The following is a 25,471-nucleotide window of genomic DNA, read 5'->3' on the forward strand; positions in this document are numbered from 1 at the left end:
ATTGCAGGGTTTAAACCCAACAAGAAATAGGGATGGTGGGGAAATAAAGGGATACACTGCACTCATCTTAGACCATTGTAATAGAAGTTTATTGTATGTTAGATGATGGGAATATAAAGATGGAAGAAAACATAGTTCATACCCTCAAGGAGCTTACATTATCTCTCTCTTTTTTGGGAGGCGGGGGGGAGTTAAGTGATTTTTTTTTTTGTTCAGGGAACCACAGCGAATAAATGTCTGAGATCTGATTTGAATTCAGTTCCTCCTGATTCCAGGATTGGCAATCTATTTACTATGCCATCTTGCTGCCTATATGTTGTCTTTAAATATTATGAAATAAAATTTGAGTAAAATATATAAAAACGTAGAATGAATTTTGGCAAATGAATTGGTTAGTTCAGTTCATGTGAGAAACTAAAGCAGATGCTTAAAAGGAAGTCTCTCCTTGTATTTAGCCTGGCACATCTGCCGCTTTGATATTAGATTATCAGAACACGGGCATTTAAAGGGCTGTTTTATTGATCTTAAGTGTTTGTGGTCACTCAGTCAGAGTGGCTGCTGTGGGGGCATTTGTTCTTCTGGAATGCAGAGTACAGTAGTCTGATTGTCGGAAGTAGCCCAGCATCCCTGAGGAACACTTCCAGAAAAGAGTAGGATGCTGTGGAAAATCTATTCAGTGCCAGATGCAAACATAAGAGGTCATCATAATGATGAGAGCCTCATTTTGGGGAGATTTCAGGGGAATAGCTAGGGATTGACTAAGGTTCTCATAGATAACTCATCTTTTCATGAATCTGCAAGAAATAGCTCAACCCATTCTCTTACTTTATTTGTTCCCTCCCATCCCTTCCCCTTCTTTCCTCTCCTCTACTCTCTTTTCCCTTTCCCATTCTCTCCTCTGCTGGTATCCTATTGCAATGACCTTTCATTTTCTGACAAAATATTCCCCATAATACAAATTATATAACCATGTGATAAATATTTCCTTTTTAAAAATAGCTTTTTTATTTTCAAAAATATGCAAAAATAGTTTACAACATTTACCCTTGCAAAACTCTGTGTTCCAAATTTTTTCTCCCTCCCTTCTCCTTATCCCCTCCTCTAAACAGCAAGTAATCTAATATATATTAAACATGTATCATTCTTCTATATATATTTCCACAATTATCATGCTAAAGAAGAAAAATCAGATCAAAAAGGAAAGTAATTGAGAAAGAAAACAAAATGCAAGCAAACAACAAAAAAGGTAAAAATACTATGTTATAAATCTTTCTCAGTCTCCACAGTCCTCTCTATGGGTATAAATGGCTCTTTTCTTCACAAGATCATTGGAATTGGCCTGAATCATTTCATTGTGGAAAAGAGCCATGTTCATCAGAGTTGATCATTGTATAATCTTGCTTTTGCTGTGTACAATGATCTCCTGGTTCTACTCATTTCATTTAGCATCAGTTCATGTAAGTCTCTCCAGGCCTCTCTCAAATCATCCTGCTGGTCATTTCTTACAGAACAATAATATTCCATAATATTCATATACCATAAATTACTCAGCCATTCCCCAATTGATGGGCATCCACTGAGTTTCCAGTTTCTTAGCACTACAAAAGGGACTGCCACAAACATTTTTGCACAGTGATCTCTTTGGGATACAATTCAGTAGAGATACTGTTGAATCAAAAGACATGCACACTTTGATAGCCCTTAGGGCACAGTTCCAAATTGCTCTGCAGAATGGTTGGATCAGTTCACAACAACATCAATAATGTATTAGTGTCCCAATTTTCCTACATCCCCTCCAACATTTATCATTATCTTTTACTTTCATTTTAGCCAATCTGAAAGGTGTGTAGTGGTTGTCTTAATTTGAATTTTTCTGGTCAATAGTGATCTAGAGCACTTTTTTTTTCATATGACTAGGAATGGTTTTAATTTCTTCATTTGAAAATTGTCTGTTCATATCCCTTAACTAATTATCAGTTGAAGAATGGCTTGAATTCTTATAAACTTGAGTTAATTATATATTTTCAAAATGAGGCTTTTATCAGAACCTTTGGATGCAAAAACTTTCCCCCAATTTTCTGCTTACTTTCTAATCTTGTCTGCATTGGTTTTATTGGTATAAAACATTTTTAATTTAATATAATCAAAATTATCCACTTTACATTTCAGTGTATTCTAGTTCTTCTTTGGCCATAAATTCCTTCCTTCTCCATAGATCTGAGAGATAGACTATTGTTTGTTCTTCTAATTTGCCTATACTATCACTCTTTACGTCTAAATCATGAACCCGTTTTGACCTTATCTTGGTATAGGGTGTGAAGTGTTGGTCAATGCCTAGCTTCTGCCATACCATTTTCCAATTTTCCCAGCAATTTTTTGTCAAATAGTGAGTTTTTATTCCAGAAGCTGGAGTCTTGGGGTTTGTCAAACACCAGATTACTATAATTACTGACTATTGTGTTCTCAAAAAATTGTTACTTATTGGTGTTTCCTGCTGATCTTTAAAAGAAGCAAAAGAATCCCAGATTCTGGGATCTCTTAGACTAAGTATTTGCCCTGGGTTTCTTTTGTATAAATATAGCAAATAGAAGCAAAGGATCAGGAACAGGAAAGTATTTGGAGCAAAAAAGACCTTAGATCATCTAATGTAATCTTTTTATTTAACAGATGAGGAAACTGAAGCCTAGAGACATTAAATAATAGCATCCAATTATTATAATTTAAGGAAATTTTAATAGAAAAAATTTAGAACTCATTTTAAACATTTTAAAGAAATTCTAGAAAAAAGAAAACTAGTATTATTTTATTATAGCAAAGCCCCATCTTGAATAGGAAAAACATTTTGTTTCTGTTGTTATGGATGACCTATGTAAACGCTCAGCATTTTAAAAAATTCTCTTTTTCAAGACAAAACAAAAGTTAGACAACAAGATCATAGATAGAAACAATGCAGAGGTAGCTTAACTTGTCCTTAAATCTCCATTCCATTAAAAATACTTTTTTCTACTAAAAAAAAAAAAAAAAAAAAAAAAAAAAAAAAAAACACCCTTTAACTTCTTATCTAAGTTGGTGCAAATCTAAATAATGAATAGTGGACAGTGAGATTCCAAGGATTACTGTGATGTTTCATCAAGAAAATAAGATATATCACCCCAGTAATGAAGCCAGCTACATAAGAATAGGGACATTAGAGGAGGAAATGAGCAATTAGATGGCCAAATTCTGCTCCTTCCTTGACATCATCTAGGTCAGAGAGTGTTTTCTTCTAATCTAAAGTTGAGCTCACTGCCTCACACATAGTAGGCCTTTATTGAATTAAAATAAATTGAAGTGCCTAGCCCACAACGCAGGAAAACAAATGAACTCGGCCTTCTTAACTGGTAGAGTTAAGTGAAAAAAAAGCTAGCTTCCCACACCAAATGGAGAATTTGGTTTATGGGTTTTTTTTTTTTTAATCCCACATGAAAACCTTCTGGATATAAAGGTTTTCCTAATTTTTTAAAGTGAGGACCTTGTCTTTTTGATTTGTAAACCTGAGCAGACCCAGAGCAATCTGAACTTGAAAGTTCTTAGTAAATATTTCTGGTGATTTGCACATTTCTTAATCTTTTCCACCCATGTATCAGGCAGCTTTACACTCGGGGAGAATGTTTAATGTTAACATTTGGTACATACTGGCTGAACTCTAATTTACGACTTATAATGATTTTTGCAGACTACATCTTTAATTCATATGGTTTTAAGATTTTTTAGGAGAGGAGGAACATGAAACAGATGGCTTTGAAATATTTCACTTGGTCTAGAAGAGAAGTTCTGTTTGCATTAGGAGGTCCAGGGGTTGGGAAGGAAGGGCCAGAAAAGGATATCAACCTTCTAGTCTTTTTATCCTCCTTAACTAGAAATGGAGAAATGGATGCTCTAAGTGATTCCAGGAGACAGAATTCAGAGTGAAGTGGGTGAAAGGCAGCATCTCATAAGAAATGCAGAGAAGAGGTTTCTCTTACTCCAAAAATGCCTGTGAGACATGGGGCTAGCTAGAAAACCCTGGCTACTTATCAAAGACAACTTTATTCCCTCATCTTGCAAACATAGGTCCTGTTATTTCTTGCATTGGATTTGATAGAATAATATTATTTGAATAGGTTCAACTTCTATCTTTTCCAAGAATAGCTTATAAAGTTCACATAGGAGGGAAATTCAGTGTCAAGTTCAGGGAACAGGAGGGAACAGGGAACAATCATCTACAACGGCAACATTTTTTTCCTACTCAAGATGGGGCTTTGCTATAATAAAATAATACCAGTTTTCCTTTTTCTAGAATTTCTTTAAAATGTTTAGAATGCCTTCTAAATGGTATTTTTCCCTTTAGCTGGAAAAGTTTATGAAGACAATTGATAGGGAATAAGACTGCAAAGGCAGGTAAAATCAATCATCAAACATCAAACATTTAATAAGTGTCTCTTATAAGTCAGGCATTGTGGTATCTGGGCATACAGAAAAAAGGAGAGGGTGAGCAAAAGATAGTTCCTGCCCTCAAAGAGATTGAGATAGCATGCAATCATTTATAATATGGCTGGGGAGGCACAGAGAACATACACATTTAAAAATCAATAATACAAGGAACTGTTGGCTTAGACCTGGAGAATGGTATTGACTTATCATGCTGCAGAATTTGAACGAAGGGGGGGGGGGGGGGAATCACTGAGGAGGAAGAGAGCATTTGTGCAACGTTTCTTGCAATTCATCCTGATCTCAGAAGCCTGAAGGAATTATTTTGCTCCTTCAGTTCTCATAGCACTTTGTACCTTTCTGTACTTTCATACTCTTTCTATTATTACATATTTATTGGTGAACATGTCTTCTTCCCTAACAGATTGTAAGTAGTTTAAGAGTAGGATCTATGTTTATTCATAGTAATAGTTTTAAGGTTTCAAGGGACCATAGAGGCAACTTAATTTTAAAGATGTGGAAACTGAAGTCCATTGACCCTGGTCAACTTGTTCTAGGTCACATATGTTGTGAGTAAGTAGCAGGATCAGGATTCAAACCTGAATTCTCTGATCCACAAAATCTAGAGCTTCTTCTATGTACTTTTCTGCCCCCTTTTCATTTTCATATATCCCTTAGAACTCGGGACTATGTTTTACACATAATAACAATTATTGAGTTGAACTGAATTGAATGAAAGGAGTTGGGGTTTCAGTTAAGCCTTGAAAGAGAAGAATAATTTAAAGAATTAGGATAAAGTTTCTGTGAGAAAAGGTATTAATTATTAAGAGAAATTATGCTGATTACTTTATGTGTGTTAAAAGACACATATTTCAGAATTTTATATAACATTCCTGTGATGGGAGGCTTCCCTTATCAAGTCTGCAAAGAGAGGCTACGTAAGTGAATAGGGCTGGTAATCTGAGCCAGTAAACATGTGGTAATTCTTTGATTGTTGTTATTGTTTGATTGTTTCAATCATATCCTATTCTTTGTGATCCATTTGAGGTTTTCTTAGCAAAGATACTGGAGTGGTTTGCCTTTTCCTTCTCCAACTCATTTTACAGATGAGGAAACTGAGGCAAACAGGCTTAAGTGACTTGAACTCAGGTCTTCTTGACTTCAGGCTCAGTACTCTCTCTACTGTACCACCTAGCTGCTGTATGATAATTCATTTAGCTCCTGGTAAATCAGTTTTACTCTTCAAATGAACAGAGAACTAAAGACATGCCACATACAGGCAAAAGGAACTTAGTGGAAAATACAAAAGGGGGCTTAAATTTAGGAAAAACAAGGAATCATAGAATAATAAGATTTTGCTTTAAAAAGAACTCTGAAAACTTATCTATTCCAAATCATACATGACCAAGAATCTACCCTCTAAAATACCTGACAAGTCCTCCTCCTATCTTGACTTGAAGATCACCAGTCAAGGCAGTCCATTTCCTCCTACAACAATCTATTATACTTTTGTATTGCTCTAATTGTTTAGGGAGGTTTTCCTTATGTGAACCCTAAATCTTCCCTGAAGCTTCTGCCCAGCAACCTTAAGTCTTTGTCTGAGGTCAAAGAGACATTTGTTCTCAAACTATCTACAAATAAGAGCTCTTCAAAAAGTTTAAAGAACAGCAAGTCTGCAGCTGACTATTGAAGAGAACTGAAACAAAACAGAAAAAGACTTGAGGAACAATAGTGACCAGTGTTTCAACGTCATGGCACCTTTGAGAATGAGGTCAAAAGATGCAAACAGTTGAAATTTTGTTTTCAAAAAGCAGCAAGTAATCTGTAATTATTTTAATGTTAGTTTGCCCATCTATGATCTGAGATTGTGCTAAAGTAAGAAAAATGTCCTAAATTCTAATTAACTTATTAGAAATTATAAAAGCTCAAAATTATGAGAATAAAATCAAAGTAATTTGTTATTCTTAACCTGGACTAAAAAGGTCCTAAAATACATATGCCAACACATTTTTCTTAGCTAATAGACATGAATGATTAAATTACTCTATTGCAGTGAGGGAAGTGCATTAATTTTATTTTTAAAAGCCCTTATACTTTAAAAAGTAGGGAATCAGTATCATAGGTACTATCCTGAGAGCTCACCTTTAACAAAAAGGCTAGTTCTAGCCTTAATAATTAGCTAAGGCAGTAATTCAGGGAAATTGAACTGGAATGAAAGAAATAAAATGGGGATTGTAGACATAATGGCATCCTAGAAAAGCCAAGGAGGTGAGTACAAAGTCATGAGATCACAGACTTGGAGCTAGAACTGATCTTGGAAATCTAACCCAACACCATATTTGACATGTGAAGAAAGAGAGCCCCAGGGAGCTACCCCTGTTAATACACAAAGCCCAGGACTCTTTAAAGTTTAGTTATGGAAGTGCCTTCCTCTATCAGAATTTCAGAGAGAGTATTAAAGCAAGTTTAGAAAATAGAAACTGTTATAACAAGACAAGTCAGTTTTTGTTTAGACATTCATCACTCTAGAACAAGGAATATGTGCTCTGTAAGGACAGAACTTTAATGATGGAGTTAACCTCATAAAGATCACCTCATCCAATGTTTTAATTTTTACAGATCAAAAAAATGAAATCCAGAAAGATGAAGTGATTTGCTTATTAATAAGTGGCAGAGACAGGATTCAAACTCTGGTCTCCTTGCTCCAAATTTTCACTAGACGATAGTGGATCATGCCTGTACTTGAGTATTTTCTTTTTTCTTCCCTCAGTGTTCTAATTAAGTTGTTGGAAAAATCACAATTTATCTTAGATGAATTGGAGAAGAATTTTTTGTCCACATGTAGGCCAGGTTAGAAATAGTGATCACAATGTCCCTAGAGTGAGGTTTTGGTGTGTAAAGGGTATCTTAGACTCTTAAATGATTCTGGTGATCTACTAATAGAATCTAGGAGCACTGTGTGATCATGGGTTCATAGATTTTTAGAATCAAAAGGGATCTGGAAGGTAATCTTGCCCAACCTCCTCATTGTAGACATGTAAAAAAATGAAGGGGGATCACTTGCACAAGTTTTTAACTTGAGGCCCAAGAACTTAATTAAGATTTTAAAAGAATACATATTTTGAATTGTCTATACCCTTTGATCCAGGAAGTACCACCACTGGGTCTGTATCCCAAAGAGATCATAAAAGAGAATAAAGGACCCACATGTTAGGTTTCTTACAAGGTGCCAAGTCAGGGAATTGATGAGATAATGATTCTCTAATTTACATGTACTTAGTACTTACTATAATTCCACAATATTCACACTTTTAAGAGAGCATATATAAGGAGGAGCTCTCAGGGTTAAAGAACAGAAGCCCACTAGAAGCTCATTCGGAGAAAGCTAGAGGCCGAAGCTGGCAGAGGCAAAGGACTAGTGGCAGGAGATCTCAGAACCAAAGAGAGAGATAGGCCTCTAAGAAAGCTAACTGGGCCCCAAGAAGGAGACAAGACTTAAAAGGAAACAATAGAGGATTTTGACTTTAATTCCTGGCTGCATTTGTGGTGATTACTGGCTGCCTCCAGAAGCCCCCCAAGAAACCTGCTCCCAGAGAACATTATAATTTAGAAAAGAACATTACACCCACATGTGCCAAAAAATGTTTGTACAGCTCTTTTTTTAGTGGCAGCTGGAGAATGTATATGAATATAATGTAATATTATTGTTCTTTAAGAAATTATGAGCAGGTTGGTTTTGGAAAAACCTGGAAAAACTTGCATGAACTTATATGAGTGAAGTAAGAAGAACCAAAAAAACATTATACATAGTAACAGGAAGATTATGTGATGATCAACTGGGATAGACTTAGCTCTTCTCAGCAATGTGGTGATCCAAGACTATTCCAATAGATTGGGATAAAAAAAAAAATGCCATCTGCATCCAGAGAGAGAACTATGGAGACTACGGATTGAAGCACACTATTTTCACCTTTGTTTGGTTGTTTGTTTGCTCTTTCTCAAGGTTTTTCTGCTTTTTGGCTAGATTTTTCTTACAGAACATGACAAATATGGAAATATGTTTTAAAGTACTGTACATGTTTCATCTATATCAGGGTGCTTTCTTTCTTGGGAAAGGGTAAGGTAAGAAATGGAGGGAAAAAATTTGGCACGCAAAATTTTTACAAAAATGAATGTTGAAAACTATCTTTATATGTATTTGGAAAAATAAAATACTAGTGAGAAACATATATTTTGATAACTTTATTTCAACAGTTGATTTCCTTTGCAATGTTATATATCATTGTTGATGTTTAATTGATTGTGTCTGACTCTTCATGACCTCCATTTTGGGTTCTTTTGGCAAAGTTACTAGACTAGTTTGTCATTTCCTTTTTCAGCTCATTTTCCAACTGAGGCAAAGTTGTCCAGGGTCACACAACTAGAATGTGTATGAGGCTGGATTTGAACTCAAATCTTTCTGTCCACTCTTTCAACCAGCAGCCCCGTTATGTATCATATTTTATGCAATTTTAATGGCAATTAAAATTTGCAGATTTCACCAGCCTTCTAGATTGCTATAATTTAAGAAAGGTCAAGAATTCATCGTGTAATTTATATTGCTTAATCAAGGTCCAATTGTCAATAAGAGACCTAAATAGAATTTGAAATGAGATCCTCTAATTTCAAACTTTAGGTACATTCTATTGTACCACACTGCCCCTAGCATATCTTACTCATTATTTAGTTTTGTGTTTTTATTGCTTTTTGTACAACAGCAGATGTAGAAAGTGTGTAGAACAAGTCTTGACTCAATCATTTCAGATTGGTGGTCTGAGGACAACCAGAGATGAGGGTGAGAGACAAGTCTGAATCTGTAACTACATATGTTTTTTCCTGTACTCCAACACAGTCAACATAAGAATCAAGGATCCCATCTCTTGTGACTAGTTCCATTTCCCTCAAGAGATTTGAAGATGATATAGGTATAGCTCATGAATCCCAATATTTGGCTCAAGGGATGAATCTTCCTTATGTCCAATAATTAAACTATAGGAGCTGCTTCAAACTTTATAAGTTGTTTCTGAATTGTGAAAAGTAGCTATTCCAGGACCATTTAAACATTCCTCTAGAGAGCAAGCCTTCCAGTTTAATAGGAAACATATGAGGGTTCCTTTCTTCTTTCTTGATTTTTTTAAAACAGAACTGACACTGCTTTGGTTTTTGAAGAAAGCCTGAAAACTCTTGCAAAAGGATTCTCCAGGTAGCCCATATGATGCAGAATCAATGAAAGTTTCTAAATCCCCACACTTATGAATTGTTTATGTCTTTCTTTTTTGACCATTGACAGGAAGTAGTGATTGGGGATTTAAAACCAGGTACCAGCTACAGAGTGAATGTAAGAGCTTATGGCTGGAACATCAAAGGACGTCCAAGTACTCCCCAACATGTTACTACACTATCAAAAGGTAAAAAGTTGCCCTGAATTCCTTTTAGGATAAAATGCATGGTCTCTATTAATGAGAAACATTTCATTTTCATAAAAAATATAAGTGACTGAGAACTCAAATTCTGCTCATAGATGGAAATCTTGTCAATATAAAAGAAAAGAAAAGGCAGGAAGTTGTAAATTGTAGAACATTTCTCTAAGTTTAAAAGGATAAACACAAGTGAGTTCCTGAGGGCTACATGGTCTGAACTTCTTAAAATCTAAATTTTTAGCTGGAGTTATCATAGGAAGAAAAGGAAAGACAGTTTTTCATGACTTTGGTCTGTCTTCTCAGAAAGAAGCATTAGGATAGAGAGCTTCAAAATCAGTAAGCCCTGGGTGTCAGTTGTTCCAGATGATCTTTGAGATTTCTTCTGATGTTTGAAAGTGGTGTGTCTAAATTGGGCTATTTATGAAAATACAACATAACTAATTTGCAATATAATACTCTGATAAAATCAACATATTTATGGTATAGTGAAGCAACGAAACTAGGGACTTCATACAAGCTAACATATTATCCCGAGCAACGTTTTTTAATCTTTCAGTTCTCTGTAATGTTCAAAGCTCTAGAGCAATGAGGTCAAGCTTGAATGGAAATCAGGGCCACTAATCTGTACAGAAGGATCCCTATCTCTGCACCTTTCCCTAGTGAGTTGCATAACTGATCCCTCTACTATAGGTGATTTTCTAAAGTCTATAAATTGCAGAAAAGGTGCTCATTTGCATCTGCATAGGGAAATTCCCCACCCAGGAATTTCCTACACCAATGAAATCCCATATCTCATTATTATCCCTTTACTCCATACTTAGTGAATCTAGCCACTGCATAGACCATCCTTTAAACCTTAATGGAATCCTAAAATCTTATCTTTAGAAGAAGTCATCTGATCCAGTTAACTATAAATCCTCTTCACAGTACTCCTGACAAAATTATCATGCAGCATTTTCTTTAAAATCTTCAAAGATGATGAACTTTGATGAACATTGATCCCTTATATTGACCCTTTTAAATTGTCTATTGTTCAGCTATTTTCCTGACACTATTGATACTCTTCCTAATTTCATTGGGAACTTTCTTGGCAAAGATACTGGAGGGATTTGCCAGTTTCCTTCTCTGTATTATTTCACAGATGAGGAAACTTGAAGCAAGGTTAAATAACTTGCTTAGAGTCACACAGCTAGTAAGTGTCTAAGGTCAGATTGTAACTTAGTGAAATGAGTCTTTCTAATTCCAAAGCAAATGCTCTATCCCTTGTGCCATCTAGTTACCCTTTTAGCATTTGGATAATTCTAATGTTTCCTCACATCAAACCTATACCTGCTTTTCTACAACTCCCTATTATTCTAATTTTATCCTTACTAAAACAAGTTTGACATTTCTTCCTTAAGACAACTCTAACATATACCCCCCTCAAATTCAAGTCTTTTTTTCTCCCAAATTCCTTCAACTCTCTCTTGCCCTTCATTTTTTTGGCATGAAATCTAGTTATTTCACCATCCTGATCATTCTCCTCTGGATGGACACTCTTGAACTGATTAACATCATTCCTGAAATGAGGCTCCCAGAACTGAGTATTATACTCCCAAGCATGGTTTATCTAAGGCCATCTTTTATCTAGGGCCACCATGTAAAGTGGAGAATAAAGGATTGGGATGCTGATATCTTAAACTAATGAGATTCAGTTGTTCCATAAAAAGAAGGGTCTCTTAGGAGAGGATCATATATTTTGTGGGCATAGAAAACCTATTAATTTGCTCTAATAATCTGACAATTTTTTTTTTGCTCCTGATCAGATAAATGTATGCCCCCATCATCTCCTTATCAGCCTCAAGTCATCGTGGTTTCTGACTCTGAGGTGGCACTGTCCTGGAAACCTGGAGAAAGTGAAGGAAGTTCGCCTATTCAGTACTACTCTCTGGAGTATATCAGGTACTTTGATGGGTCCAATCTAAATGCTCAGTGTTTTCATTTCAAGTATTTAAGCTTGGGAGGAGACCTGACTGTGAGACCTAGTCATTCCAGTGGGGATGTTGACACATATTTATACTCCAACACTGAACTTGCCTAAATGATGCCTTTGAAGTCCACCATGAGACCTAAGCCAGTATTAAAGAGAGTGGCCTAATGGTAGTGTTATCACCAACTGCCAATCCTATCCCTAAGTTGAGAAATTGCTCTATATCCTAAAAACAGCCAGATTGTATCTGACATATCGTAGACTCATTGGAATTGGTTTATTTTTTTTTTTTGAAAAATTTGCCCCCATAGTAAATATTTGATATTTATTTTTCTTAGAAATTTTAAGAAATGAGAAGCTGAATGAGCACTAAAGACAGCTTTGTCACTGTAGGGAAATTTTTATCCTCTCTTTATCCCCAATCTCCATTCTTCTACTTTCAATTATCAGAAAGGGAGCATAGAAGAAGTTCCCTACTTAGGAGAACCATGGAATCTCAGATTTAGTTTTGAAAGGTTATGGTCACTAGACCCTTTCTAGATTTTATAGATGAGGAATTTGAGACTTTGGGGAAGGCATAATAAAAAGACTTCTTAGGTCAAATGCTCTTTTGTTTTTTTTTTTTTAATTCTGATGGTCACAACTGGAATTTGAATTAAAGTCCCCAATGATTAGTGAGTCTGAAACACAAGAAACATTTATGACTTTTGGAATCTGTTCATTAAAGATGAGAGAGAGGGGGTGGTCTTAAGACTTTCTCTCCTCAGTTCAAAAAGGGACTACTAGGTTAGCTAGTTGTCTGAGTCAGAGGCTCTCCAAAATTTGGGGAGATGATTCTGCCAAGATTTATATAACTGTGTTCTGGGCTGTAGTCTTCCCACACTTTACCTTACTTGGGGAGGACAGGAAATAGGCTCTTGAAGGAGAGGATCAAGTTCCTTTCACTGGCCTGGGTAACTCATGTGTGGGGGTTGTGTATGTGTGTGTATAGCATTTTGTTTTCCTCAATTACATGTAAAAACAATTTTTTAACATTCATTTTTAAAACTTTGACTTCTAAATTCTCTCCCTTTCTCCTGTCTTCCCTAATTGAAAAGGCAAGCAATTCAATATAGGTTATAAATATATAGTCATCCAAATATATTTGCATATTAATCGTGTTGTGAATAAAAACATAGACCAAAAAAAAACCAATCCTCAAGAAAAATAAAGTTAAAAGTATGCTTCAATTTATATTCAGACATCAACAGTTCTTTCTCTGGGAATGGATAACTGTTTTCATCATAGGTCCTTCAGAGTGGTCTTGGATCATTGTAATGCTGAAAATAGCTAAGCCATTCACAGCTGATCATGTTACAACATTACTGTTACTTTGTACACAGGATATTTCACTTTTCATCAGCTCATGAAAGTCTTTCCAGGTCTTTCTGAGAGCATCTTGCTCATCATTTCTTAGAGCACAATAGTTTTCCATCACAATTACATGGCACAGTTTGTTCAGCCATTCCCCAATTGATGGGTTATCACCTCATTTTCCTTTTTTATTATCAGAAAAGAGCTTCTATAAATAATTTTTGTTCACATAGATCCCTTTCCTTTTTGTTTTTAATCTCTTTTTTGATACAGATCTAATACTGGTATTTGTAGATCAAAGGTATACATGATTTTATAGCCTTGTAGGCATAGTTCCAAATTGCTGTAAAGAATGGGTGGATCAGTTTACAACTCTACCAACAGTGCATTTCCTCCATATTTCTTCCCAAAATTTGTTATTTTTCTTTTCTGTTCTATTGGCTAATCTATTACGTATGAGATAGTGCCTCAAAATTGTTTTAATTTGGATTTCTCCAATCAATATTAATTTAAAGCTCTTTTCTTCATATTGGTTATTGTAACTCTTAGCAGGGTCTGTTACTATGACATAAGACACATTTGCAGATGTAGAATTGACAAACTCATTATCATCCTCACTCAGAATGTTTGATATATAGACACTATCTAGAAATGTTAGGATTCTCCTCTTGATTCTAGTTAGTATTAGTTTATTGCCTATAGCTTGGAAAACCCTTACATTTTCTACATAAAGACTCTGTATATGTTGGAACTGAAAGAGATCTTAGAAATCGTTTAGCCCAAGGATTCTAAACTTGTCATCCATGAACTTGAAAAATATATATTGATAACTATTTCAACATTCAATAATATCTTGAAAGTCTTTGTTAAAACTACATTAAGACTTTTGGGACACCCCACACAATTGATTTCCTGTACAAACCTTTGTATTTTAATTTATGTATTTTAAAAATATTATTCTGAAAAGAACCCCTGGCACACACACATAAAAGGGCAAGAACGCTTTATTTAGTCATGGGATATTAGGATCATTGATTTAGAATTGACAGGAGCCTGAGAGGCTATACAACTTCCTTATTTATAAATAAGAAAACTAAAGGCAAAGAGGTTAAACCTAAGTTAGCATAATGGAATCTGGTGCATCTGACTCTAACTGACCAAAAAGTTAGTAGATTGGGGGAAAGGGGAGAAGTCACTTATTCACTCTCTACTTTCCCCACTTGTAAAATGAAGAGATAGAATTAAATAACCCTCAAGGTCCTTTTCAGCTGTATAAGCCTTATAAACAGGAAGAAAAAAAATTTCCCCAGCACATGAAAGTTGTTCGTTTAGCTTCCTGCTCTGCAAAATAAAGTTCGAATTGAATCTATTCTGTTCCAACAAAGCATGCCATTGGAAAAACTTACAAGAGGAGGGAATTTTCAGTTCAGGCATAGGGGATCATTTGTAGAAAGTTCCACTAATAAGCCAATGTTCATTCATTCATTTGAAGGGCTTTATGTCTGTTAAATATCTTCTGTGTAACTGTCACTTGGGTAGAGAGAAGACACTGAAAATTATGATGAGCTCTCAGTTGAAAAGAGATTACTTGTATTTTGTTGCAAAGTTGTTACTTTGATATTTCATCCTCACTTTCAATCAATCAACAAATGCTTAATAAAGCATCTCCCTAAATTTTTATGCTCAGCCTTGATCTTGAGGATTCAAAGACAAAAATGAAGATCCCCATTCTTAAAGAGTTTGTGTTCTATTGGGGAAGACAGATGGAGTTGTATATATAATATATACAAAATTCCCTGTGTTTTCTGTCCTCATTAATTCCTTCCTTCAAAAAAAGCATTCTAGTATTAACAAGCAAGAGGGACTATCTTCAAGCAAGACAAACCAAGATGGTAGGGTGGGGGGGGGGGGAGGTGAAAGAACTAGGAAAAGAAATTTCAGCTTCCAAAAAGCATTCAAAATTCTGGCTTCCCAAAAGGAGTGGGAGAAGGGAAAAGATACTATGACTATATAGAAAAGATGTACATGTTTGCTTCCAGAAGCTCTGGCCTCAGACCATTTCACACTGTTGCTGATTTCTAAATATTATACCCTAGAAACAATGGGGAACGGGCATTTCAAATAAAATATATGTAAACTTCTTTCTACATGGCCTTTTCTCTCGTTGTGCAGAACAAAGGACATTCCACAATCACAGTACTTTCTTACATTTGTAGAACTCTCCAAAGAATATCCCATTTCTTTCTCCCTTTTCTCCTGTGAGGTGCTGATGATTCTCATTTTCTAGGTGAGGAAATTTAGCTTCAAAAAGATGATGGCACTTTCTCCTAGGACACTAGCTCTAGGGCTGGATGATATCTTGAAGGTCATCAAGATTAACCCCTTCATTGTACATATGAGAAACTGAGATCTTGAGAGTCTTAATGGATTGCCCAGGGTTACACAGGCAGTAAGAGACAGAGCCAAGATTGGCAATACCAAGTCCAACATTACAAGTTAAGTATTCTTTCCACTGTACCATACTTGCTGAAGATCAGACAGCTAGTTCATGGCAAAAGGGAGCCCAGGTTCCATTCTAGTTCTCTTTGCACTAGACTATATTCTAATCTTATATCAATATTCTCTATCCCAAGATTCAAATCAGCAAGCATTTGTTCAATACCTACTATTTGCAAGGCTTTGGAGTAAGTGAAAGGGATGCTAAGAAAAGTCTCTCCCCAACCCCAAGGACTTACTTTCTCTTGAGAAAAACACAATATTTAAATAAATAAAAACAATATAATTTGAGAAGAGAGGGAGCAGTAATAATTAAGGGGCTAGGAAAGATGTCCTGTGAGAAAGTGTACATGAATTGATCCTTGAAGGAAGGTAATGATTCTAAAAGGCAGAGATGAGAAATGAATTAATGCATTTCAGCTGTGGGATCAGTCTGTACAAAGGCATGGCGGTAGGAAATTCAGTGCTGTGTCCCAAGAACCTTAAGTAGACTTATTTGGTGGGAACATAGAGTGTTTGAATGGAAGTAATGAACATTAAGTGTAGAAAGGTAGGCTATAGCCAGATCATGCAGAACTTTAAATGACAGAGGTGTTTCTATATTGTCCTAAGGATGGAAGATAGCTCTATAGCCATAATATGCAGGGAACCATCTGTCTAAGGAAATTAGAACTTTGGTTTCTATGATTTCAATGTTTGCTATGTTTCAGAAAGAATTCCATAGCAGTATATTGCTCTGTTTGTTCCCATGTTTTAAAATAAACCCCAGTATTCATTTGTAAACATCTCAGATTATACTCTATTACAGCTGAGTGCCCAAGGATGTGTACTTAGTAAGAGCTTGTGTGGGCTCGAAATCAGAAAAGGCAATTAGTGTGGATGATTTCTCAGGCGTCTCAATTATTCCTTCTCCCAGATATGCCTGTTGAGTGTTTAAGACTAAACTCTTCTTGTCCTGATACTTCATATCTGCAGAAGAAGGAATATGACATGGCTCTGGGCTCCAGTTTTAAGATAAATTAATGGGTTCACTGCATTCTTGAAAGGTTATATTCTGGGTGCTAATATAGAAGACAGAAGTACCTACTAAAGTCAGAGAAGAGGACTACCAGCCTTCAAATTCAAAGTAGGCCAAATTGCCCAGGTCTAATGATTTCCAGCTTACGAAATTTAAAAAGTCATTTAGGGTCATGCAAGGAGTTACTTATAGAATGTGTGCCTTTTGACTGCTAAGAATGTGATTTTTCAGAAATAGGCTAATATAAACCCTGAATGGTGTTGCTAGAATTTAACCTGAGATGCTACTCTAAATCATAGTCCACTCCTCTAAATTATAGTTCCACCTGCTGTCCCATATAGAGTCCATAATGAAATTTTTAAAACTCATCTATACCCAAGGCTGCTCCAAAACTGATAGTGATGCCTAAGAATTGATTTCATTTGAGAGCCTTGATGTCATCCATACTTGAACTGCTCTGTACCAAGTCTCTCTGTACTATGAGGGGAGATGTGGGTTCCAATGGCTTTAACTAGCTATGAAATTATGAGCAAATTAGTTCACTTCTCATTTCACCACTCAACAGTTGTGATAATATTCACCCTACCTGGCTCATAGGGTTTTCAGAATGAAAGTAATGTAGAAATCTGCTTGTATTATCATAAATAAGATGGGCTCTCAAGTCTTGAGCACTCATTTTCTATGGAATCCAAGTTTTAGATATGTTTTCTATGTTGTGGGGATGATGTCATCAGAGACATAATAAAATAATGAACTTTTTGTGATATTTTAGAAGAATCTTACAATGTTATTTAAAAAGTAGCTGCATAATCTCATTATCTATCAATGAATTAGCAAGTATTTCTTAAAAGTTCCTACTTTGATTCAAAGACTGTTAGCTGCTAAAGATACAAAAACAAATTGAAACAGTCTCTTCCCTCAAAGAATTTACATTCTATTAGAGGAAATAATAATACATAAATAAGGTTATATAAAATAAATACAATGTATTTTTTTCAAAGGGGAAAGATAGTAGCAAAAGAGTGAATCAGAAAAGTTCTCAAAAAGAATATAGGTTATGAGATGAACTTTGAGAGAAACTAGGAGTTCCAAGAAGTAGAAGAAAGGAGGCAGTGAATTCCAGGCAGGAGGGATAGGCAATACAAAGATGTGGAGGCAGGCCAGGGAGGCCTTTGTGAGGAAAAGCAAGAATGCTTTCCTGGATAGATCAAAGAACATGTTCTGGAGAATAATGTATAACTCTTTAACCAGAAACTCAAAAATCATTTGCGAAGACTCCGTGGTGAAGATTACTCAGTGTTCTACATTTAAATAAAGGGCATAGTTGGTGAGAACTTGGGAGAGGAGAGAGTCTGGTCTCCTGATTTCCATTTTTTGAGGAAGGAGCTTACAATTCAAGATTCTTTTGAAGGGAAAGAAAGATTTCAGAGAATCTGGTACTTTGATCATGTCCCTATCCCCAGTTTACTACACTAGATAATTTGGGGAATTTCTCCTAGGGTAAAATCTATTTCATTCTCTGCCTCTCTGAGTCTCAGTCTCTCTCCCTCTTCTTCTGCCTCTCCTTCTCCTTCTCCTTCTTCCTCTCCCTCTCCCTCTCCCTCTGCGTCTCTCTCTCTGTCTCTTCCTCTTTCTCTTTGTCATGGATGAATTTTCTAAGTCTCATTATGGATTGTTTCTCTAACAAAGGGGTAATAGCAAGTATTGAATTATTTAGTGGAGAAGAGACAGAAGGGAGAAGAGAGGAAAAACTATTTTCCTTCCAACAAAGTATCTAACTTTTGCTGAGATTTTTTTTTTTTACTTTTCTTCTCTTGAACTAAGTTATTTAATTTCTAGAGGAAGGGCATTTCACTCTGGGTATTATTGAATATATTCTCATCTTTTAAACTTCCCTGATTTTTTTCTATCAATCTTGATAAATATATTTATTTAATAATCATTTTGTGTCACACACACACATATCTGGTGTTTGATAGAAAGGGAATCAAGTCTTGGATCTGCAGCTTGAGGATCTCCTTCCCCATTTAGGAATAATGATCATAAGCACAACCTGAATCTAAAATTTTCGTTCCCCACACCAGTATTTTTTTCTGCTTACCCTTCTTCCAGGGAGATTGTCTCTATATTTAGCCTAGTATCCCCTCTCTCAAAGATCACAGTGGGTGACCTTTTTTCCCCATCCTCCTGCTTCCCTCCAGGCTAGAATCAAAGTCTTCCTTGGAGAAGAGTGAGTGAAGGAGACTCTAGAAAACAATGTGTAATAGGACTGAAAAGGTAGTGATGTTAGCAAGGGGTTTAAACCAAAGCAGAACATGGGAGGGATTTCTTTTGTCACTGATAGTATCAATGGTATAGGTCAGACCACAGTACCCACATGAGGCAGTCACTAGAAAGGGTCTTAATATCAAAAACTGAATGGTTTGCTTCAATTTACCCCTTCTGAGAGCAACCACAGCTCACCTATGGGGTGAGACCAAACCAAAAAAAAAAATGTATTCTTAATGACTATCAGAAGAGAAGCTTGTCAGAAGCTTAGGCTGAGGATGAAAGTTTTCAGTCCGGTGTGATCATTATAATTTATGAAAACCAGCCTACAGGCTTGAGATTAACTTAGGCTCTAGCATCTTATCTTTTTTCAAATGTGCCCAGCAGATGGTGGGTTGTTGTTTCTTATGCAATGGAGAGAATATTTAAAGTCTGCAGGCTCAGTAGACAATAATGTTATCATTTTTTAACTTTACCCAATATTTTAATACAACAGATTCTATTTTCAGGTAAAGATGAATATCTATTTTCCCAAATGATGTTGGGCATATCTTGGTGGACAACAAAGCTTAGTGCTTATTGAAATAAGAACCTAGCATATGTATAGCTATCCACATTTGAAATATTTTGGTTATGAATATCTGAAAAGTTATTCTACTTTCTGTCCGTGAATTTCCCTGGGGTATCTCCTATTCTCATAAGAAAAAAAAATGTATTCTAAGAAAATAAAGCTAGAGGCCTATAAAGGAAATATTTTTCACCTTTGATGTTCTAATCTTTTCAATGCCCATATCCATATATACTATCTGGCAGGTTGATCAGAGGTTAAAAATAGTTTTCCCTTAGCTCCCTTCTAAAGCCTTTCAGATTGAATATTCCCATAGGTGTGGACTGATTGGTTAAAATTTAATCACACCATAGTATTATTGGCCAAGAAGGTAAAAATAAAACATTCTTGAGTCAGAAATGACTGTTTTTTAATACCACCATTTTCTTCTTCTAGTTCATACAAAAATTCAAGATAATATATCATTTAGAGCCGTGAGTCAAAAAAAAATCTCAGCAAAAGTTAGATACTTTGTTGGAAGGAAAATAGTTTTTCTTCTCTTCTCCCTTCTGTCTCTTCTCCACTAAATAATTCAATACTTGCTTTTACCCCCTTATTAGAGAAACAATCCATAATGAGACTTAGAAAATTCATCTTCACACAGGTCTGCTCCTAAGCTAATTGTAATGCTTAAGAATTGATTTAATGTGGTAGTCTCAAAGTCATTCATACTTGACTTTTTTTTCTAACAAATTTATATTTTTGTTAAAAAGTCATCCATTTTTACACCCCACCACCTCACAGATCACAAGCTACTTACTAATCCTAGAGTAACAAATTATGTTAATAACAATTTTCTCACTGGAAGCTACCTTCCAGGGAATTCAAGTGTGGGGAGCATCAGCCCTGAACTTCAGAAATGAAAGCTAAGATCAGTGTAATGATCTTCCTAAAACCTGAAGTTAAGATTAATAGCTTTTCATTTTAAGAAAGATTGTTGTTCAGAATTTGAATTTAAGACAGGAGAGAAAAAAAAAAGGGCACCTGGATGCTTGTATCACAAGGGAACAATGAGACCTAGAAACATTTCTTTATGTGACCTGAAGTGGTCACTTCACTTATATGGTGAGCAACAAAGGATGTGTCTCATCTTCCATCTGAGAAGGAACTTTGAGCCTCTGATGCTAAATAATGAGTGGTACACTGAAGATCCTGGGTTCTGTCAATGAAATCATGGAGTTGCCACAAAGTTTAAAAGCCCTGGGTGAGAAAAAGTAATCAGTCACAGCTGGCCTTGGATCTCCCTGAAGTTGCTCTCACATGAGGAAGCCCAGATCCACCAACTTTGTTTAAGGGCTTGGCTTCTAGGGATGCAGTGGTCTGCATTTCTAGCCTGGCCTAAGTCAGACAAATAGAGTTTTATCTTAGCGAAAACAAAACAAGAGTTTCTCAAGAGGAGTCTTATTAGGACATTGGGGAAAACAAAAGAAAATTTGAGAGCAGAGAAATGAGAAAATTTGGTGTAGTAAAAAGAATCCTGGCTGTGAAGCAAAAGGTCTGGGTTTTAATTCTAATTCTTCTACTTCCAAGTACTAAAGTCACTTGGTTGACAGATAGATGACTTCATAGAGACTAGAACCTAGATGTTTCCAATGCTCAGCAATTCACTGAGACTCTATATTACAGAAAAATTTCTGAGACATCCATGTATCAACAGAGGGAAGTTCCACCTTGGAAGTTTCCTATGTCAGAAATCATTGTATGAATGGTATTAAAATATTATAATAATTTCTATTTATATAGCATTTTAAGATTCCAAATTTCTTTAAGTTATCTCACTGGATGCTCACAACAACTCTGGGAGGTGTTATTATCATAAACCATTTTACAGATGAGGAAACTGAGAGGTTGGCTTACCCAAGGTCACAGTGAGTAGGTGAAACAATGAGTGAATACATACTGTATATTAGAGTAAGGAGGTATGATAATGTATTTTTGCCTTTTTTTTTTGCATACCCATAGATGGCACAAAGTTAAAATCTTATTAAATGCAAGCCAATGACAAACTAATTTGCACATTGGCTCAGATAAAATATCAGCATATTTTAAAATATCACAGACATCATGTTTTGTAACTAAAAGGGACAGAGGTCAAGAATGGGAACTAGCTAAAAGTAAATTTCCCAGGTTTCAATGGAAATTTCATATTAATATTTCCTTTTTTGATATTTTTATTAGTGTTTTATTATTACAAATACATTCAAAGACAGTTTTCAATATTCACCTTTGCAAAACCTTGCATTCCAATTTTTTCCCTTTCTCTTCCTTCCTTTCCCCCTTCAAATAGCAGCAATCCAATGTAGGCTAAACATGTATAATTCTTCCAAACATATTTCCATATTCATCATGCTGTACAAGAAAAATCAGATCAAAAGTGAAAAAAGCACGAGAAAGAAAAAAACACAAGCAAACAAAAACAATAACAAAAGGTGAAAATAGGCTTTTATCTACATTCAGTCTCCATAGTTCTCTCTCTGAGTTCAGATGGCACTTTCCATCACAGGTCTTCAATAAGTATTTAAGTAGCATTGGATTTTTTGCTTCTGGTTTCAAAATAAGGCATCTCAAAGAAGACTCACAAATTGTTACTGAGTACCAAACCTAAGTTATCTCATAATGGTCAAGTCCATCCATTCTGTACTGTAACGGAAGGGTTAGAAGGGTGAGTCTGACGCTTTTCACAAAATGGAAACACACTAGCTCTACAAATTGATCACTTAAAGCTTCAATCACTCCTCTGGTGAGCTTTACTGATGTAATACCAAGTCAGATTGATGGAAGTTGACATAAATTGAATTCTTGTGAGGGTAGCAGCACTGGGAGTCATTGGTAAAGCATAAAATGAAAAGTGCACTCCCTGGTTGGCCCGTCTAGGACAAATTGCCAGCTGAGTTTATCATTACCCCACTATATCCATCTGTTTGTCATTTGGTAAGGATGGACTAATTCATAAATAAAGGAAGCAAGCTGAAAGCTGAAGGTCAAATAATACGTCATTCTTTTTCTTTTTCCTTTTTAAAGTTGAGACTACTTAGTGGTTTCTGGAGTTTTTTCTACAATGCATTTTATTAGAAAGTTTTTGCAGAAACTAGCTCTGAAGACGCAAAAGAGATTAGTTTAGGGAACTCATCCCTGGAAAAAACAAACAGTTTACCTTGAATGATCTGTAGGTCTATGAATTTTTTCTCTTAGAGCAGCATATTATAACTTAAAAGAGATTAAAAGGTTTATCTTTATGTGGCATATAATGTGATTGTGCTACTGAATATCTTGATACATTTATTCTAATGGATGATCATAAGATCATGGATTTATAGTTAGTCATGGACCTTAGAGAATATCTAGCCCAATGCATATCCAACTCCAATTGAAAGGGATTCCTGAGGGTAGCATTTGACTTAGAAAACCCACAAATTAACATTGTGTGATATTATATTTTTATTTCTTTTGTTAAACATTTCCCAATTATGTTTTTAAAAATCTCCAATGAGTTAGTAAGCACTCACCAAGCACTTTCTGTACCAAGCCCTGTGCTGAGTATTAAGCATACAAAAAGAAGCAAAAGATAGTGCAGACTCTCAAGAAGTTCACAATCTAATGTTAATCCCCTATTATTTGTTTCCACAGCAACCACCCTGGACCATGCCCTCATTTCTTTTCACCTAGACTATCACTATAGCCTTCTTTAAAATTTTAAAAAATCTTTTAGTTTATTATTTTTATTTTTAACATTGTTTTCATTTTCATTGTGATCTCCACCTTCTCTTCCTCTCTCTCACACCTTCTGACAAACACTAAGAAGACAAGTAATATTATATTGATTATACATGTGAAATCATGCATAACCTATTTTCATATTAGTCATATTTCAAAAAAAGAAAGGAAAATGAAGTGAAAAAATTATACTTTAATTTCCAGTTGGAGTGCATCAGTTCTATCTCTGGAGGGGAGGAATACCATTTTTTGTCATGAGTCCTTTGAATTTGTCTTAGAATACTGTATTGGTCAGAACAGCCAAAACTTTCACAGTTAACTGTCTTTACAGTATTGCTATTACTGTGCACAATGATTTCCCAATTCTTCTCATTTCACTTTACATCATTCTATATAGGTCTTGCCATGTTGTTGTTATAATCTAATGCTACCTCCCTCATCATTACCCACAGCAATAGTATCCCATCACAATCATATACTACAACTTTTTCATCCATTCCCCAATTGATGAGCATCCCCTCAGTTTCTAATTCTTTGTCATCACAAAAACAGTTGCAATAAATATTATAGGAACATAATAGTACATATAGGTCCTCTTCCTTTTTCTTTTATTTCTTTGGGGAAAAGACCTGGTAGTACCTTTATTGTGTTAAAAGATATATACAAATTTATAGCTCTTTGTTCATATTTTCAAATTGTCTCCAGAATGGTTGGACCAGTTTTCTATTCCACCAACAATTCATTAGCATATCTATTTTACATCATCCCTTCCCACATTTGTCAGTTCTGATAAATGTGATGTGGTACCTCAAAGTTGTTTCAAATTTGCCTTTCTGCAATCAATACTGATTCAGAACTTTTTTTTTTCACATGACTATGGCTAGCTTTGATTTATTCCTGAAAACTGGGAAATTTTTATCAACTTAATTTAGTTCTGTGCTCACTATATGTAATATTCTCTTTAAAATGGAATGTTCTCTGTTGAGGTTTTCTTGGGGTCTCTGGGAGCAGCCTTCATTTCAGTTCAGAGTGATCACCCCAAATGCAGCCAGGAGTTAAAGTCCAAATCCGTTATTGTCTTCATCAAAATCTTATCTTCTTCACTTGGGGCTTGGCTAGTTTTTCTGGAGACTTTTCGGATCTTGGTTTCAGTGGAGAACCCAAGGAGGAAAACCTGCCACCACTTCTCTGTCTTCCCTAGTTCTGATTCTGGCTGAGTTTGTTTGAGCTTATATGCTGTCTTATCATAAGTGTGAATCTTGTGGAACTATATTAAGTACTAAATACAAGTACTGAACTAGAGAACTGTTAAATATCATGCTAATAATCGTCTCTATCAATTACATTGACTTAGCACTTTGTTTCTATCCTTTGTTTCAAGTTCAGAGTTCTGGACCATAATAACTATATATGTAAGAAATGATGTTTTATCAAAGAAATTGCTGTTATTTTAAAATATTTCTTCATTGTCTATGGCTCTTTTAGCGAAATAAAGTTTCCCTTATTTTCCCTTTTAATTAGGTCTACTTTTGCATTTGCTTTATCTGAGATAATGATTGCTTCCCCTAACCTTATATAATTTAGTTGAAATATATTAGATTCTATTCTAACTACTTTAAGTCTGTGTTTATCTTTCTGTTTCAAGTGTATCCTTTGTAAACAATATATTTTTGGGTTCTAGTTTATAATCCATTCTGCTTCCATTTTATGGGTGAACTCATCCCATTCACTTTCAGGTTATGATTATTATCTGTGTTTTCCTTTATGCTTTCTTCTCCTCTTCCTTTTACTTCTTTCTCCTTCTCTTTCTTCATCTTCTCTCTCCCTCCCTTCTTCTCTCATCTCTCTGTCGCCATCTGTCTGTCTGTCTGTCTCTCCCTCCTGACTCTCCTTAAACATATACTTTATAACCATTGCCTCTTAATCTCTTCTCCATCCCCCTTCTCTTATCCCTGTTCCTTTCTATTTTCCTATTAGTTAAATTTTAATTCTATACACAAGTAAATATGTATATATAGTCTTTCTTCTTTGAATCAATTCTGATGAAAGTGAGATTCAGGCATTGCTTGCCACTACTATTCCCATTTCCCCATCTACTGTAAAAGTTCTTTCTTGCTTGCCTCTTTTACATTAAAAAA

The 25,471-nt window shown here is 35.4% G+C and overlaps 1 protein-coding gene across 4 annotated transcripts in view; it reads left to right on the plus strand.

Moving 5' to 3' along the window:
* EGFLAM (EGF like, fibronectin type III and laminin G domains) overlaps nucleotides 1-25,471 on the plus strand; it is a 232,492-nt gene that overhangs the window by 96,513 nt on the left and 110,508 nt on the right. For all 4 annotated transcript variants that reach the window (XM_031964296.1, XM_031964290.1, XM_023496126.2 and 1 more), the window contains 2 exons: nucleotides 9,779-9,896; nucleotides 11,714-11,849. In XM_031964296.1, coding sequence (XP_031820156.1) covers nucleotides 9,779-9,896; nucleotides 11,714-11,849 — 254 coding nt within the window. The remainder of the gene's footprint in view (nucleotides 1-9,778; nucleotides 9,897-11,713; nucleotides 11,850-25,471) is intronic.

The sequence above is a fragment of the Sarcophilus harrisii genome, chromosome 1 (assembly GCF_902635505.1).
Source record: "Sarcophilus harrisii chromosome 1, mSarHar1.11, whole genome shotgun sequence".
In the NCBI taxonomy this organism is placed as follows: Eukaryota; Metazoa; Chordata; class Mammalia; order Dasyuromorphia; family Dasyuridae; genus Sarcophilus; species Sarcophilus harrisii.